Below are 18,506 nucleotides of genomic sequence, written 5' to 3'. Positions count from 1 at the left end.
AAGGGTCTGTCAATTTTGTTAAGTTTTTCGAAGAACCAACTCTTTGTTTTGTTGATTCTTTCTATAGTTTTTTTTGGATTCTAATTCATTTAATTCTGATTTAATTTTGATTATTTCTTTCTGTCTACTGGATTGGGGTTTATCTTGCTGACTTTTTCAAGGAGGTTTAGATGTGTCATTAAATTGTTAGTTTAAACTTGCCATTTCTGCTGTGGTCCTTAGCACTTCAAGGCAAACAGAATGAACTGTCAAAGACACGGACCCAAAACCCCCGAAGCCTCTGTATTTCAGCTACACTTTTATTTGTCTTGATGGAGCACACAGATATCTTGCTACAGAGAACTTTGTTGTATTTGTCTTGATGGAGCACACAGATATTTTGCTACAGAGAACTTTGTTGGTCCCCCCACCCCCGGGCCCTGCTTCACTCCTATACAGTCAATAGTGTCCACACAGCTGCATAATTTGCATAGAAAGTTACCCAAATCTGTACTCAGAATACCAATAAGGTGGCCTCTTTCTAAGCATGTTTATTCTCTCTTGATTGACTCTTCACTTGCATGCTTTCTGCACAATGCATACTTATTTGAGAATTCTCAGCCCATCTGTCAAACACTCACCCAGCCTTAAGGGTGGCTTACTAATCAAACTTGAACACTATGGAAACTGGTACATGAGTCCAACAAAACACAACGGTGACAGCAGTCTCTCTAAAGAAAGTAATCAATAGAAATATGCCACCCTAGAGTCTTGGTCAAATTACATTTGATTATATTTGTTAACATGCATTCACCAAGAGTTAGATCCAGCTACATATTCATGGTAGATGGCTTCCTAGTTATAAATGTGCTTTTCTCTTGACCTTCCAACTCTAGCAGTCCAACATGATTTCCAGCTGGTAGGAAGGAATCACTTTTTTTTTCTATTAGTTCTGCCATCCAGAGGAATACTGGCTCCTCAAGAAATTTGGATTTTACTAATATGAAGGACATTTGGATGTGAACTCATGAGATGAAGACAAGATTGTTTAAACTGGAGGTTTTGAAAATCCAAGAAAAATCCTAAGAAAATGTGGGATTGATGGTCACATATTTATAGATCATCTAACCAGATTTCCATTCAGTGTTTTCAATGGTAAAATAAAATATTTTTCAACAAGAATCATATTAAATAGTTCCATATTTAATGGAAATAGAATATATTACCACTACTTCATTTATTTAATGGAAATAGAATATATTACCACTACTTCATTTAAGTAATTTCTGTTCGTCAAGACCTGTGCTGAGAGGTGGTGGTAGGGAAGGGAGAAAGAGAGAAGCTTGACCTTCTGCTTCATATGTCGTTTATTGTACCCCTCTATGTCTGTGTACTACATCATTATTTAGAAAGTGACTGCATTTATTTAGTCAAGATCCTCTAGTACATGATCCACTTGTGTCTGGTCTGCCATGTGGGAGTTTTTCAGATAAGACAAATCTCTTTTTTGTCTTGCCAGTTCTTTAGATTAGAAGACAGTTATTATATTGACTCTGAATCTTTTCTTCTTTAAAGGCATCTGGTCCTGGAGAATTCAGTTCACTTTTCTCTAAACATTTAACTGTCTCTTTTAAAATGTGGGCTGGTAAGCATGACACATTCTACCTTAGGCATGTCTGGACATCCTACAAAAGGCTAAGAAGATTGCTTTCTCTTTAAACTTGAGCTTGGATTATTAATGGGTTTTTGTGGGTGTTTATTCATAGAATGGAGACATGTTGGCTTTTGAAAAAGCACGTGCATAACCTCTACATCCTGCCATGTATTGACTGTGAGTCCCTATGGCTGAGGACTTTGTTTTCTAGGTGTAATTATTGTCACCTGGACAATGTTTAGTGATTTATATGACTTACAGACAATAAGATGTTTATCCTCAAGTACCTATTAAATCTTCATTTGCAATAGAACCTCTTTAGTTGTAAGGAAAAACCATGTGCCTAATCACATAAACATGAACTGCATGTCTTCAAAATAAAGCAGACATTCATAATGTTATGCAATCTTGTAAAGTTAAATAGGAAAAAAGAAAAATAAATAATGGTGATGTACTCATTACCTTGCTCATGTAACTGTAACCCCTCTGTACAGTATTTTCACAATAAAAAACTTATTTAAAAATAATGGTGAATAATGAAAGGAAAGGGAAGATTTTGATAGTTTAAGCATGTACTCTTAATAAACAGCTACATGATGACTGTTTAAAATAATTTAAGGACATATAGACAATTGCAAAGAAAAAAATCAAAGCTTCTCTGATCAAATATCAACATCCATAACTACTACTGACACTTCAATATCTGTCCTTCAGGATTGACTCTCTATGTATATGTGCCTAAGTGTAATACAGAACTACATACTTCAGTCACAATTGGACATTTATTAGCTTGTTGTAATTCACATAATCATTATGTTATGAATAACAGTCCATATCCCACTTTAAATACAGCACTACACAAGTGTTTCTTTTTGACTCTACTGGGGTTTTGAACTCAGTGCCTTGCGCTTGCTAGGTAATCACTCTAGTGTTGAGCCATGCTTCCGGCTGTTTTTTGTTGGTCATGTTTAAGATAGGATTTCACTTCCTTCCCATGAGTGTGCCTAGACCATGATCCCTCTATCTTAGACTTCCTGCTTCAGGGACTTGTGCTGAGAGTTGGTGTGGTGACAGGCACAAGCTATCACCCCCAGCTTTCCTCCATTGAAATGGAGTCTCGTGTACTTTACTGCCCAGGTTTTCCTGGAGTCACAGGTGAACGAATCTCAGCTTCCTGCATAGTTTGGGATGACAGATGCATGCCATACCCAGCTATTGGCTGAGCAGAAGTCTCCCAAACTCCTCTGGGTTAGCCGTTGACCTTGATCTTCCCATTGTCAGACACTCAGCAGCTCTGGTTCCAAGTGTGAGCCACTGCCACTGGGTTTGGGTAATTTTATTTTTTATTGATGACAATTATAAAACGGTGCCACAAATTTTAAACTTCTTTCTAATGACAGATGTTTAGGCACTATCCCGTGTTCTTTTGCTATTATAAGCAAACATATTCACTCACATCTCTGCCTAGTATCTTAATACATATTTCCAATGATAAACACATTCTAAAATTCTATGTATTTTGAAAAATTTGTTTTCTGGAAACATTAACAATTTATATGCTCCCAGAAAAGAGCCTCACAAGATAGTATTCTATCATATAAGCTCTAGAGAATTTGGTCATCTCAATTTAATTTTCATTCAATAAACACTTTGCATGTGTTTATTGGCTGTTTACATATGTTCACTTATAAATATGCTTTATTAGTTTTTCCTTTAGCGTAATAACCTATAGCATATTGACTTTTTTCTGTTGGTTGTGGGGCTTGAGCTCAGGGCCTGGGTGCTGCCCCTGAGCCTCTTTGGGCTCAAGGCTATAACACTGTGAGACACAGTGCCACTTTCCATGTTTTTGAGTGGTTAATTGGAGAAAAGAGTCTCATGGGGACTTTTCTGCCTGGGCTGGCTTCGAACCACAATCCTCGGATCTCAGCATCCTGTGTGTGTAGCTAGGATTTTACACATGAGCCATTGGTGCCCGCTATCATATTAATTTTTAAGATAATATTATATAGATTATTAGGACATATTATTTCTCTGACAATTATACTGATTTTTAGAGTATGATTTTGAAATACATAGTAAATATTAATTAATATTAGAGCCTTCAGTTATAATGAATTATATTTAGACATTTCCCAAGGTACATAAAACAAATTTTTCATAATTAAAAACAAGTAGAATAAACACATTTTCATCTAGTGGCAGCTTTTAATTTCTTGGTAATAGACTTAATAATTGAGAACTTGAAAGACTGACTTAGGATTTCAATCTAGATCCCAATAATATTTTGCAAACACAATGTTCTACAATTAGAACTAACATAAAACTTTCCTTCCCTTATATTACTTAATCTAGTAGAAAATTATTGAACACTAATTGAGTGTAAATAGTTCCCATGTTGAGAAAAACAAGAGAAACAGTAGCTAATCTGATATCGTGGATCAGTATAATTAGTTTCATGAAATGTAGATCTGTAACTGGAAAGCAATTTCTAAGAGAGGACATGATGACAATACTCTTGAGAAGGGTATTTTATGCTGAAAGCATGAAAAGTAACCTAAGTGGAATTTCACCCCCTGTATTCATCTCTCCCTTTTATTTTCCTCTTCAAGAAGGGTCTGACTGAGCTTTGAAAAAAATATTGGCTTGGGATTGGCAAAGGGAGCATTTGAGGAAGTAGGAAAGAATTTTTACTTCCAGGCAAAAGTCAGTAGGAAAGCTATACTTGTAAAAAGAACAACTTAGTTCAGCAAGGAATGGGTCACTGAGGAGTTGAGATTGAAACTAGTGAACACAGACAGAAACACTTGACTGACAGGGTGGGCTGAGGTGTCATGTGATCAGTGGTGGAAGCTATCTTTAAATCATGCTCCTACCATTTGTCAATTGTTTTGCTGGAGACAGATCCCTTGGATTTCTCTTAAAAGATTTATATTTAGGAAAACATGATTATTTTTTTCTGCTTTGGAGAGAAAGGACTAGAGTGAAGTTTGATAAATTGTATACTGAAGCTTCAACCATTTTCTTCAAATGATAGATTCTAACATCAGTTAGTCACACATGCCAGGTAGAGATGATAGAGTTATTTTAACACAACAACTTCTGATTGATTTCCTTTAGCAACACCCAATGTGAGCAGGTCAAACTACAAATTATGTGCTCTAGGATTTTCCCCTTCCAGCAGTTTGCTAATAGGATCATCCAACAAGACGAAAGCCTTTTGCAAGATTAAAAGCATTATCTGGATAACTTTAGCTTATTTTGATAAGAACATCTCAAGGGTGACGTGAAGAGGAAAAGGGCATCTATGCAGCTGTACTTCAGTTACTTCTTACTTTCCAAAATTTGATCAGACATGCTGTGCCTTTTTTCCCCCTGTCTGTTTTTCTTTAAAAGGCTTGTTTGTATAACATTCACATTTTGTTTAGTCAGAAAGCCATAACTTTATCATTTAAAGAAAAAAAAGTGATGTTTCTATCTGGTTATTTTTCCTTTGAGACCTTATAATTTTTTAAGTGTGGAGTCATTAACGCCCATGATCCGTGTGGGTTTTGAAATGAAAGGGGAAAAATGGTTTTCTTTATTTTGTGTGTTTTCAGAATGTGAAATGTTACACAGTTGACATCCACTGGTTTTTAGAGACGTCTGAATTTCCTGTATTTGCTGACTTTAAGTGGTATTATTTTGGGTTATGAAAGGTTGCCAAAAGTATGACTCTAGGCAAAGTAACCACTTAGGTATATTTATGATTCTCTTTAAATATCTTTCTAAGTCTGTCATGTTAATAATAATTAGACCCTGGTACTGTACAGATCTTTCACCCAAATCTTCTCAGTCTACACAATGACTAGCGCCATAGTGATACAGACAACACCATGAAGGCTGCCTCCTGGAGGTGTGCAAGGGAGTTCATCTATTGAATGAAGCTCTGCAGCACATTCAGCATACTGGCTGGAGTGATTCGAAATAAAACTACACCTATCTATAACATTTTGTAGTGAAAAGAAATTACTGTATTAAAATAGACTGTTTTATGAGATATCAAATTTCTGAATGCAAATATACAAGTGTGTGTGTGTGCCTGTGCTTAGATACATTTGTATAATAATATAACCTTTTTTTTTTTTTTTGTTGGTCGTGAGGCTTGAACTCTGGGCTTGGGCACTGTCCCTGTGCTTTTCAGCTCAAGGCAAGCAAGCACTCTACCGCTTGAGCCACAGCACAACTTCCAGTTTTCTAGTGGTTTATTGGAGATAAGAGCCTCATGGACTTTTCTGCCTGGGCTGTCTTTGAACCGTGATCCTCATATCTCAGCCTCCTGAGTAGCAAGGATTACAGGCGTGAGCCACCGGCACCCGGCTAATAATAATATAACCTTTGAAAGTGTACATGATCTAAGATTTGATGTCACTTTAGTGAAATTAAACTCAGTCAATATTTTAAAATGTGATATCTAGATGCATAATTCATGATATCAATTTTATTTTCCTAGGGAAAATTTGAGATGTTACCACACAACATCAGACTTTTACTTCATAAATGACTTTCAGCTAAACCTCACTTACAGTTAAAATTTAAATGTGGCAGCAATATATTTGGAAAGTAACTTCATGTACTGAGAGTTCACCTTTTTTTCTTTTTAATCTGTTCAGTCTTTGTCTTCTTAAAAATCTAGATAATGTTGTTCTTACCAACTCTAGCCATCACCGTGCTTGGGAGTGTGCATGGTGATTTTTTTGTGTGACAAGAACTGGTTATGAAAAAATATAGATACAATCTGGAGTGCAGAACAATTTTGTTTTACTTTAATGGAGGTTAAGACTACACACAGCTAATGTAAATAAAGCAGGAACCCAGACAATTTGAAGTTGAAATCTAGTCTATATAAGGGCTGAATTTATAAAATAGGGTTCCTTATAGGGTAGTACTCAACTTTTGGGATAAACTACATCTTCTCCCTTTTCAGTTTCTCCACATGTCTACCAAATCTTTACTTTTTAGCTTCCGAATCTGTCACTTTTATTAAGCTGCTATGAATGAATCTAAGAATGCATTTCTAAATGTTGGACCTACCTCTTGGATTCATAATTTTTTGAGCCTTGTCAGCTAAATTCTCAAGTACTGAAGATTTTTAATACCCTAAAAAGTGTTCTTCTTTTAAAGGTTGGACCAAACATAGCCCATTATGGGCTATGTCCACTATTAGAGCAAATGGATCATAATAAAATTTGGTATAAGGTAGATATCTAACTTGTTAGATAGTAAGCCAACTGTCTCAACTGATTTGTGGAATTGTGTATGCCATGGATTACAAAAACCACATGAGCATTTAATTTAATTCTAAACTTCATCTTTAAGAAGAATCAACACTAAGAATCAAATACTGGAAAAGTCCTGGAACATTCAGGAGATTTGTTGGCAAGATTCCTTGCCAATCAAATCTTCACAGGTCATTTTGGCATGTAAGATAACATATTCACAAGTTTCTAGAATTGATATAGGTTCACAGTCAAATCTACAGGTAGTATTCATATGTGCCTGGCCATAACATGTCTCTTTTGTGTTTGTAGGGTGCTTTATTTGGCTATCTGAAGAATGGCATATTTGTCTGCTTTTCTTTACTACAAAAAAATTCTAAAGCAGGCTGACTTTATAAGACCTGTATATAGCACATGGTTTTGTAGATTTCAGGGCAAGGTGCCTGCAATGATGAGATTGTGGATTGCATTCTAATGGCTGGAGTATATATGAAAGAATGAGGTCATATCCAGAAACCGGAAGCCAGAGAGAGACTAGCTTTCTACAAACCTTTCTAATGCCCTAACCCACCTTTTAAAGGATCCCCTAAGCTCCCACATCATAATACTGGAGATCATGAAACTTTGGGATATGTACCCAGTCCCTATCCAAACTATGTTCCAAAAATGATACCTTTGTTAAAACTGGATTCAATATATTTTAATCTATAAGTTCCTCTCTTACATTTTTTTAAGATTTCCTTGCAATTTATTTGTTGAAGATTCCACATCTTTTTTTTTTTTTTTGGACAGTCATGGGGTGTGAACTCTGGACCTGAGCACTGTCCCTCAGCTCTTCAGCTCAAGGCGAGCACTTTACCGCTAGAGCCACAGTGCACTTCCTGTTTTCTAGTGGTTTATTAGGGATAAGAGTCTCACGGACTTTCCTGCCCAGGCTGGCTTTGAACCATGATACTCAGATCTCAGTCTCCTGAGTAGCTAGGATTACAGGCGAGAGCCACCGGCCCCGGCTAAGATTCCACATCTATTATGATTCCTCGGTTGCTAATTACACTTCTGTGGTATCATTAACATTTTCTTGTCTTCCATATTTTCAGGAGATTCACCAGTCCAAATGTTGAGCAAGGGCAATAAATGGTTTTGTATAATTGTATTAAGATGCAAATACTGCTTTGTTTCTGTCTTCTTGTATTCCTCAGACATTGAACACCAATGTTGAGTTCTGTTAGTTCCACTGGTTTATTAAGGGTTGACAAACAGTGACCTTCCACGTCATCATTCTGTTTTGATTTATGAACTGATGCTCCTATAGAGGGCTTACCTTATTTCTTTTGTTCCAATGATCCCTCTACAATTAAGAAAGATACTAAATCTCATTGAAGTTATCTAAATCGAATGCTTGTCTGAATGATTCTCAATTCAGAAGTATTCATATGGTTGCCATGTGGCCCTTATTTGGACCCAGACACTGAGATCAGCACGAATCATCACACATTAGAGGGTTGAGCTCAGCCTTTCTCTATGATAGACTGTTAACTTACAAAACAGATTTTTGCACTAGGAAAATATTTCAGACAGATCCAAAATGCCATAAAAATACTGTTATACAATAAATGTGGTTATAATCCATTAAAATTCTATAAGAGATCTAACTCTTGTAGACCCAGTATCCTTTCCTTCAATTTTTTTTATAACTCTGGTCAACTTAGGGAAGACACAGGAAGCAACAAAAAATAGAGAAGCCAATCTGTTTAGTTCATAAATTTATCTTCTCACAAGCATAAATGTCACCCAATGCCCTTATAATATAGAAGAAAGCCATGCTTGTTTCATTAACAAAGCAATAGTGTAGAAATTTTTCTCCATGACTACAACACTTATGCTTCTGTTCAAGCCACTATACTTCCCCAGAGTTACAATGAACACATGAGATGAACTTATATTCCAAACTAATAATTATTTCCATACATTACTGTAATGTAATTCTGAAATAAAAATTTTTTGTGGTGAAACTTTCTCAAGCGATGTCTAATTTAACCATGTCATGAGGGGATTATAAAAAAAACTGAACAAAGTCAAAAGCAGAAAGGTTAAACATTTTCCTGGAACTCAAGTGTAAGATGTCTGAATTTTTGCAAGTACTTGGGATTGGAAGGTAGGATAAGAGAACTCAGGGTTGTTTTTTTTTTTTGGGGGGGGTCTGGTCCTGGGGCCTGAACTCTGGGCCTGGGCGCTGTCCCTCAACTCTTCAGCTCCAGGCTAGTGCTCTACCACTTGAGCCACAGCGCCACTTCCAGCTTTTTTCTTCTTTCTTATGGGGTGCTGAGGAATCGAACCCAGGGCCTCAGGCATGCAAGGCAAGCGCTCTACCACTGAGCCACCTTCCCAGCCCCATCAGGGTTGTTTTTCTTAAAGTAAGCAATTTATATGTTCCAGAATAACAGCACATTTAGGAAGATAGAATAGCTGTCACATTCCATGTAACATGCCACTCCTGCTTAATACCAAGAAAGATCTGAAGTCAATGTGAGTAACCTCCCACTCCATCGTTTCTGATGGTGATGGTTGCTGTCCTGACACTTTGAAGAGGCAATGATGCCTCTCACAGTGACTGAGAACCCACAGGACCTTTTAAGTCTCCTTAATGTGTTGTTCTACTCAGGATTCATCCCCAGTAATTACAAATACGTGATTATCCGGGAAGTGTTTAAAAGTATCTCTAGAGGTAGCCCATTTATTGCAGGACTTCTGTTCTGTGAACTGCCAATTAATATGTTATTTAGTATGAGGGGTTTATTGTGTCCTGTTTGATGCGTTAGGCTGTCACACATCAAAGAAGGACAACAGCTGATCCCTGTCTTCAGGAAAATTACTGTTGCACGGACTCAATTGGGCCATGGGAAGCAATTAGAAAATTATATAACAGTGCATATTGTATAACGTCTTTGCTGGCACCTTTACAGTAGCCACGTTTCAGCAAGAAGAAACTAACTGAAATAAAATCATAGGCTGTGATTTCAGGGTTTGTTCCACCCTTTTGTTTGAGATACGGTTGCAATTAAGGTAGATTTGCTTCTGTGAAGAAGCGGGATTTGATTAGCTCTTAAAAATGAGTAGGCTGAAAATAAATGGGAAATGAGAAGATATTTAACTGAATTAATTTATCTCATTTTCCCTGATTTTATTTATATGAAGACATACAAACCCCATTCTATTGCGCTTTGTTAAATAATCCATAAATTCTTAAAGTACACGTGATTAACAATGCTTCTAATGCCAAAAGACAGCTTATTTTCTTAATCCAAAGCTCACTTTATATAATCATTCTTTTGCAAACGACTAGTTGGTTACATTAACACTTGAGTAATCTCCACAAGAAGTTGCTTTGAGCAGTTAAAATACCCAGATGCTGATCGGCGTGCATTAAGTGATTCGGCTTAATTGGTTTCGTCTAGATAAATTACTTACCTCGGTTCCAATCACGATTTCTTCTCTTGGAGAGAAAAACAAAAACTCATAGAGCTTGTAGTGTTGAAATAAACTGAAATACAAAATAAACATGCAAATCATCATGCATTTATTTCAGGAAAAAAAGAAAAGGCATAAAGGCATTTATTAAAGTTCATACTGACCAAGCTATAGACATTATAAATAGGAATACATAATTAACCAACTTCTTTATTCCTCCAATAATTAATTCAGAACTTAGGAGACATTGATAATATATAACCTGGTATCTGGAATAATCACCCATTTGTGATGCTCAGACAGTTCTGAAATAAAGAAGCAAGTAGATAACAACTTAAAATTTTCTGGCCTAAGACCTATAATGCATCATCCCTATGGCATAAAATTTCACATTATTTGCTAGATTTTCCCCCTCCAAACTGGAATAGTTTCTTCTGGTATGAATGGCATTGAATTCTATAATCTGATTCTGCATCAATTACTTCTCCTTAAGTATCCAAATTGTTTTAGGATTAAGTTAATTTCAAATAACAAAAATGATGCAATATGACCTGGAACTCATTTAGAAGATGTCCGATTATCCTGGAGAATATTCTGTCACACACGGAGTGGAATAGATTTAAGATGGCTCCTTTCCTGACTTCCTGAAAATCAGGTGGCCAATGAATACAAACTACTGAGAGCCAAAGGATAGGAATTCCTGAAAATAAATACTTCCAGTAAGTTTAAAAGCTCAGCAATGTATCACTGAAAGTTAAAATTTCACTGAAGGGCTGATTGCTAATATCCTGTTTGTGATAATATTTGAATTTTTCTAATTCTCTTCCTGCTGGTTGGGAAAATTAATAGACTCATAATATAGCAAAACACCCAAGAACAAAAAAAATTGTCTTAGTGGTTTCTCTTTCACTCTGGTGCCTTTTGCTATTTAAGAAAATTGATTTTAATATAACTGAGAAATTAACATTTGCAAAATGTAGCTACAGAGCATGTATAATAATGGCTTCTCCTGAATGCTGTAATGGATCAAAGTTTCAATTCATTTGAAATCAATGAAAAAATCCTCAGGCAGCTGTGTCCCTTTGAGTTATATTAGCAGTTGATCTCACTACTAACACAACCCATTAAAAGTGAAGGGTGTGTGGACTCAGTCATGTTTTTCTTTAACCCTATACACTTGAATTATTAACATTCATGAAAGTAACAGCTTTTTTATCACTTTGATTTGATGGATAGAAAGATACATTAAAATTAATGAAGTTGATACTTCATTGAAGCAAAACTAATTCAGACGTCATGACATTACACTGTCATGATATTACACTAGCAATAACCAATTTTCAGTAGAAAAATTATAGACTAGGGCTAGGTATGGTGGCTCATACCTGTAAACCCAGTGATTTAGGAGGCAAATATTGGGAAGAGCAGGGTTTAAGTCCAACCTGGGCAAAAGGAAAGGGATGGTAGGAGAAAAACAAAGGAGGAGGTAACAATGCTTGATAGGAAATGTCCTTATTACTTTGCTCATCTAACTGTAACCCCTCTGTACAGCATTTTTACAATAAAAACATATTAAAAAAAAGAAAACCCCTGTCTCAATAAACTGGACTTAGTGGTGCACATCTATAATCCCAGCTAAACGGAGGGAGCACTGTCTTGGAGCTAGCCCTAGGCAGAAAGGTAAGACCTAATCCAAAACATAACTAAAGCAGAAAATGGCTGGGGGAATGGTCCAGTGTAGATCACCTCCCTAGCAAGTGTGAGTCCCTGAGTTAAAATCTCAGCACCGTCAAAAAAGAAAAATAAATTAATGACTATATTTTGAAAATGGCTTGTCATTTTCAAAAACAAGAATATTTCCCTTTCGCCATGCTGAGACACACAGAGCTTAATTTGTACATTTTTTAATGGAGTGTCATAATCTTTCAACCTTATTTCCCTCATTGCATATAGGAGTTAGGATCTCTTGTACTAGGGTGATATTACACAATAAAAAATAACATCCAGGACTTGAATATGGTGGTTAGAGTAGGCAGGACTGGGTGGGTGTACCAGGGGAGGAACTTGAGGTGGCACTTTCCCAAAGGCAGGTCAAACAGCTTCCCTTTTCCTGTTTCACCCTCCACTTTTCCTAAGGAGGTGTTGGGTAGTCTTACATGAAAACAAAGTAACATTTCATCTGTGCAAGTACACTTAAACTCTCTGTAGCCTTCTGGCTGACTCATGCTTCTAGATTATTTTGTCAAGTAAGTAATACTAGTTGTAAACTGAAGGAGATGTAACAGAAACAGATGACAAAATCTGACTTCATGAAGTATATACATATATATGTATACATATATACTTATATGTATACATATATATACATATACATATACATATATATATATATATGCAGAGGGGCAGGGTTGATTTCTTCATATTGGGCACATGCCTGATTGCCAGGCCACAGAATAGTACACAATGAAAGTGCACGGACCAATGTGCATATGTGATGTGTTTATATTACAAAACAACATAATGTCTAGTTGTAACATCTGGTCTTTACAATTGAATGCATTGTAGAGTATGTACAAATGTATATATTGCTCAAATCATCTATAGCAATACTTATAGTAATACAAGGACGATAGTTGTGACATTAGTTTTTCAAATCACAGAAAAATCCTAGAACATACAATTTAGACTATTAAAAGCATCCCTTGTAATTTTATTGTTATATTTCATGTGCTATGGTAACATATTCTAGAAAATACTTTCTTTAAATTCAATAAGGCTTTCAGTGGCTGGCAGAAGATAATATCAGGTTAAAGGGAAGCATATTTTTTATATCCAAGGTCCATTCATTTCTATAAAACTGCTGTATAGCCAGGCACTGGTAATTCATGCTTTTAATCCTAGCTACTCAAGGAAGCTGAGATCTGAGACTCCAGGTTTGGAGCCAGAAAGGAAGAGAAATTCAAGTGATTCTTTTTTTTTCCAATTAACCACAAAATGCTAGAACTGGAGACAAGGCTCAAATGAAAGAACACTAGCTTTAAGCATAATTTATTTTAGTGCAAGTCCAGGGCCCCAAGTTCATGAGTTCACACTCTAGCACCAGCACCCCCCCAAAAAAGTCCAAAAACCATAACAGAAAACAACTGCCACTGTATACTCTTCAAAATGAATGTATTATATAATTTACTAAGCTTACTTTTGTGGACCTATGAGAGACCCTGAAGAGATATGTAGAAAAGTTCATTTCCTGTCACCTCACTGAGTTTTTCTTTTTGTATTAGCAGTATGCATAATTGCTTTGAAATCACAAAATGAAGACTTAGCAATGTTGAATTGGCTGTGGTTTATGTTTTAGGCTAATCTCTTAAATATTTCTTTTGGGGGGAATTATGCAGGATTATAGCTTGTTGGTGTATGAGGATACCCTAGCTAGGATTTAAATGTCACTAAGACTGACTCTCCTCTTCACTTAACCAGGTTTTGAGACAAACTGTGAAGAAATACATTGATGAATCTTTGCCTAGAGAGAGAGGATAGCGGACAGAGGAAGGCTAGGCCATCCTTTAGTCAGGATGTGGTCACTATGGTGCTGATGTGGATTTTGCTGCTGTGGTTTACTACTAGGTCCGCTATAAAAATGTGTTCCACAATAGCAAGCTTGTGTGTTTAAACAGAGGGACAAGGCAAAGAAGGATGGTAATACAAATGAATAGGGCACAGAACTCTCTTGTCCAGTGAGTCTCAAACTCCAAAGGGCAGAAAAACTTGAAGGTCAAAGGTCCTCACTCAGTTCTCCATTTCCCCCCTCCACCTTCAAAGACCCTGCTTCGCTCTAATTGATATAAAAACTCCTGTGACTTTTAGTGAGTCATTCATTAGGACTATGTTTTTAAATTAAGAAATCACATTATGTCAAATGCCAATATACAACATAATCACACACCATTATTAATTCATGCCTGAAACTAGCATAAAAGCTTTATCATATTTCACACACTAATATTTAGAAAGCTTTCCAGATTGAAAATGGGATCATTGCCAAACAAATCAAGGGAATGTCTAAGAGATTATTTGACAGTGTTTAGTTTAGAATGTTAATTTGTAACATTGGAAAAAAACTGAAATATACGGTGAAAGAAGAAAGAAAATACTGTGCAGAAATTTTTAGTTAGGCAAAAGATTTTTTACCTATTTTTGAAAACTGTAAAAAATGTCCTGTTGTAGAGAGACGTGACTCTAATGAGGACTTGGTGACAGACTATATAGAAAGACAAATTCCTTAGTTCAATGAAGAATCACTGTAATAAAACTTTCCCTCTCTCCACCATCATTTTCTAAGTAGAAAGAGGGACTTGTAATGGATTTAACGGTCAAAAGTACAAAATATTTTAAGCTAGGCAATAAAACTTGAGAAAATATATAAATCTCTTCAATTTCTGATACAAAGCACTTAAATAAAACGTTTAAGTGGAAATGAATGCTGCCCTTCAAGATGTGAAGTTTGGTCGTTGGAAAGACCAAACCTAATTACATCAGCTTAATCAGAAAGAGTAATTTTATTAATGAGGTATCATTAATTATAGATAAAACAGAAAGTATAGGAGTTTATTACAATTTTAGATGAAATTATGTTCATCAAAATAAGACATTTTTACTTTACTTAATTTTTTGGAAGACAGTATTTTATTACTAAATTAAAAGTTATAACTGTTAATGCTTAATGAACATGAGACTGACCATTCATATTAACTAATGAGTATTGATAAAACATTTTCATCATGACTCTCTTAGCAAATGTGGTCACTGTACATTATATAAAGGTTGAACTATATAACTTGAGGGTAAGAAAGGGGGGAACAATCCTATGTTTTGTCTCAATAATTCAAATGTACATTGTAAAATAGAATTTTAAGTATATAATCATACATTTTTGAACATCACTTCTGTCAATATAAGAAAATAATTAGTTTTCAATATTCAGAATTTTAAAATAAATAATAGTGGTAAATAGTAAAAATATAGCCATTGACTATAGCTATAGCAGTTTTCATTTCAGTCAGCAAGTTTCCAATTCCTGACTTTGATGAGACAGACACAAATATACCTGGTTCTATTTATGTGTATCTTATGCACAGAAACACTGGAAGAGGTAGATCCATGAATAGGTATTAATTGACTAGAAAGGTAGAAACAAATAGAAGATAACTAAATTTGGTTGTATAAAGTTTAAGGTGTCATTTTAGTGGCTAGTTAAGGAAGCACAAAAAAATTTCTAAGAATACATTATCCAAAACAATGGAAGATTTGAATATGACCTTTATATTTGGATTAATGACCACATAAACTTTTTAAAATCTGACTTTGATAAGAAAAAATTATTTTCATATTATATGCATTTTCTAGAAGACATGAAAGGAAGGCTACTGAAAAAAGTCCATACCTGGTTTTGAAATAATCAATAATAGCATTGGCTTGTTTCACATCAAAAGTATTCCACTGCTCATTTTCTGAAACAGCAGGGTGTGGTCCAAGTTCAGCCATAACTTCCCCAAGCCACTTTATGTTTTCCTTTAAGGACATACGTTGTGCTAAAATACAAACACAGGAAAAACCTAAGTATTATTTCAATCAATGTTTTGGGAGTAAAATAATCCAAGACATACTAAATGTGACAAAATTTATTTTGTTTAGTTAGCATTTTTTGAAGACAGATGGTAAACAAATCTTGTTTATCTTGATAATAAATTAATAATTATATTCTGTATAAAAGTATACAGTACCATCAGACACACCCACCCAACAACTGGAAATTATTATAATGCTATTTGACCGTGTGAAGAATATATGTTTCTATTTTAAGAGGCAAAAAGTAACACAAAATTTATCTAGAGCTAACTTTAAAATTGAAAGATTTTTTAATATATACTTTTTATTGTAAAGATACTGTACAGAGGCGTTACAGTTACATGAGTAAGGTACATTTCCTATTGACCAGTGTTACCCCCTCCTTTGTTTTTCCCCTACCATCCCTTCTCTCCCTACCTCCCCAACTCCTCCCACCCTCTCCCCCCACCATCGAAGTTGTAAAAAATTCATTTTCAACATAGTGCATTGTACATCTCATTGTTACAATGGGTCAACCTATATTTCAGCATTCTGTTATTTCCCTTCCTCTCCCCAAATTAGAAAAAATGTATGCACAAGATGCAGGGAACCAAAATGAAGTACAATGAAAATAGGGGTTATACCATGGGCGAAGAACATACAAAAGAGACAAAAAAATCACATAGTACATTATAAGTACATTTTAAAAAACCAGCAAGAAAGACCAAATTTCTTGTGTCCCTATCTTGGGGTTCACTTACATTAAATTTCACTTATATTAAGTGAACTAAGCCAGGCCCAAAGAAACACAGGTCCCATGGTTTCCCTTATTTGCAATAACTAGTATATGTCTAGGAAAAGCAGAACAGGTCAAAAGCTATGCGCATTTGACCATATAAGATGATGCTAAAACTAAAGATTTTAAAAAATGATCCTAGAAAGAGAATATATAGAAAGTGGTTCTGTCACTAACAACTGGTTGTGGCTTCTCATTAATGTGGGAATTTGGACCATCAGATTTTTCAACAGAAATATGGCTTTCTATGTAAAGCATCAAGGTATCTTTTCCTTTTCACAACTACAGACTTAGAATTCATGATGTTTCTTAGATGTGTGCCTAATGAAATACTGTTTGTCAACTCTATTTGCTGAGCCTCTAGAATTCTATTCAGGAAATTTCTGCCTATGCCAGCGAGTGTTAGTATTTGTTTCACTTACTCTTCTTGTAGTTTCAAGGTTTCAGGTTTTACATTAATGTCTTTGATTCACTTTGCATTGATACTGGTACAGGGCTAGAAACAGGAGTCCAGTTTCATTTTGTGAGTGTGGAGGTCTGTTTCTCCAGCACCATTTATTGAAGAGGCTATCCTTTTTCCAATGTACATTTGGGGCTCCTTTGGCAAAAGCCAGGTTTATTTCTAGGTCTTCTAGTTGTCCTATTGGTCTTAAGGGTTTTTGTTTTCTGTTTTTTTTTATCCCCCCAGGACCCTTTCCAAGCTGTTTCTGTTATTATGGCTTTATAATATAAATTGGGGTATAGTGTTATAAAACCACCAGCGTTAATTCCCCTTCAGTATTTCTTTGACTATTTGAGTCTTTTTGTGTTTCCATATGAATTTTTTTTTATTGTGAGAATACCATACAGAGGAGTTACAATTACATGGGCAAGATAACGAATACATTTCTTATCAAGCATTGTTGCCTCCTCATTGTTTCCCCTTCCCACCCTCCATATGAATTTTAAGATTGTCTTTTTTAACTTTGTGAGGGATGATATTGGAGTTTTGATGAGTATCACATTAAATTTGTAGACTGCTTTCGGCAGTATTGACATTTTCATGATATTGATTCTACCCGTGCAAGATCATGGAGGATTTTCCATATTCTCATGTCTTCTTTGATTTTTTTTTATTCAAGGTTTTAAAGTTTTAAATACAGAGGTCCTTTAATTATAGAGTTTCTGCACAATGAAAGATATTGTCACTAAGCGAAAAGGACAGCTGACCAGATGAGAGAAGATCTCTGTCAGAAGAACATCTGTCAAGTGTCTAATAACTAGAATATACAAAAGGAGCTTAAAGACTAACTCCAAAGAATCAATAACCCAGTCAATAAATGAGTAAATAAGTTAAATAGATTTCACAGAAGAAATTCAAATGGTCAGCTACTACATGAAAATATGCACAACATCCATGGCTATACAGGAAATGTAAATCAAAATAATATACCTCACTCAAGAGTGGCTGAACAAATTTACACTAGCACCAACAGTGTAGTAGTGTTCCCTTTTGGCCACATCCTCACCAGCTTCTGTTATTACGGTTCTTGATAATGGCCATTCTAACTGGGGTGAGGTGGAATCTCAATGTTGTTTTGATTTGCATTTTTATGGCCAAAGATGTTGAGCATTTTTATATGTATCTATTGGCCATTCTTCTTTCCACTTCAGAGAAGTCTCTCTAAGTTTTTAGGCCACTTGCTCATGGGGTGGTTGTTTCTTTACTGATTTGTTTTGGGGGATTTAATTTTTTGAGCTCTAAGTA

The 18,506-nt window shown here is 35.4% G+C and overlaps 1 protein-coding gene across 2 annotated transcripts in view; it reads right to left on the bottom strand.

Annotated features, from left to right (window-relative positions):
- The window catches only part of LOC105986289 (chromosome unknown open reading frame, human C10orf107), a 102,966-nt gene that overhangs the window by 60,029 nt on the left and 24,431 nt on the right, over positions 1 to 18,506 (bottom strand). For both annotated transcript variants that reach the window (XM_013017115.1, XM_013017116.1), the window contains exons 4-5: positions 15,800 to 15,947; positions 10,360 to 10,432 (exon numbers count right to left, since the gene is read on the bottom strand). In XM_013017115.1, the coding sequence (XP_012872569.1) occupies positions 10,360 to 10,432; positions 15,800 to 15,947 (221 nt within the window). The remainder of the gene's footprint in view (positions 1 to 10,359; positions 10,433 to 15,799; positions 15,948 to 18,506) is intronic.

This window comes from Dipodomys ordii, unplaced genomic scaffold, assembly GCF_000151885.1.
Source record: "Dipodomys ordii isolate 6190 unplaced genomic scaffold, Dord_2.0 Scaffold34, whole genome shotgun sequence".
Taxonomy (NCBI): Eukaryota; Metazoa; Chordata; class Mammalia; order Rodentia; family Heteromyidae; genus Dipodomys; species Dipodomys ordii.
Note: the sequence above shows the minus strand (reverse complement) of the source record. Positions and strands in the feature narration are given on the sequence as shown.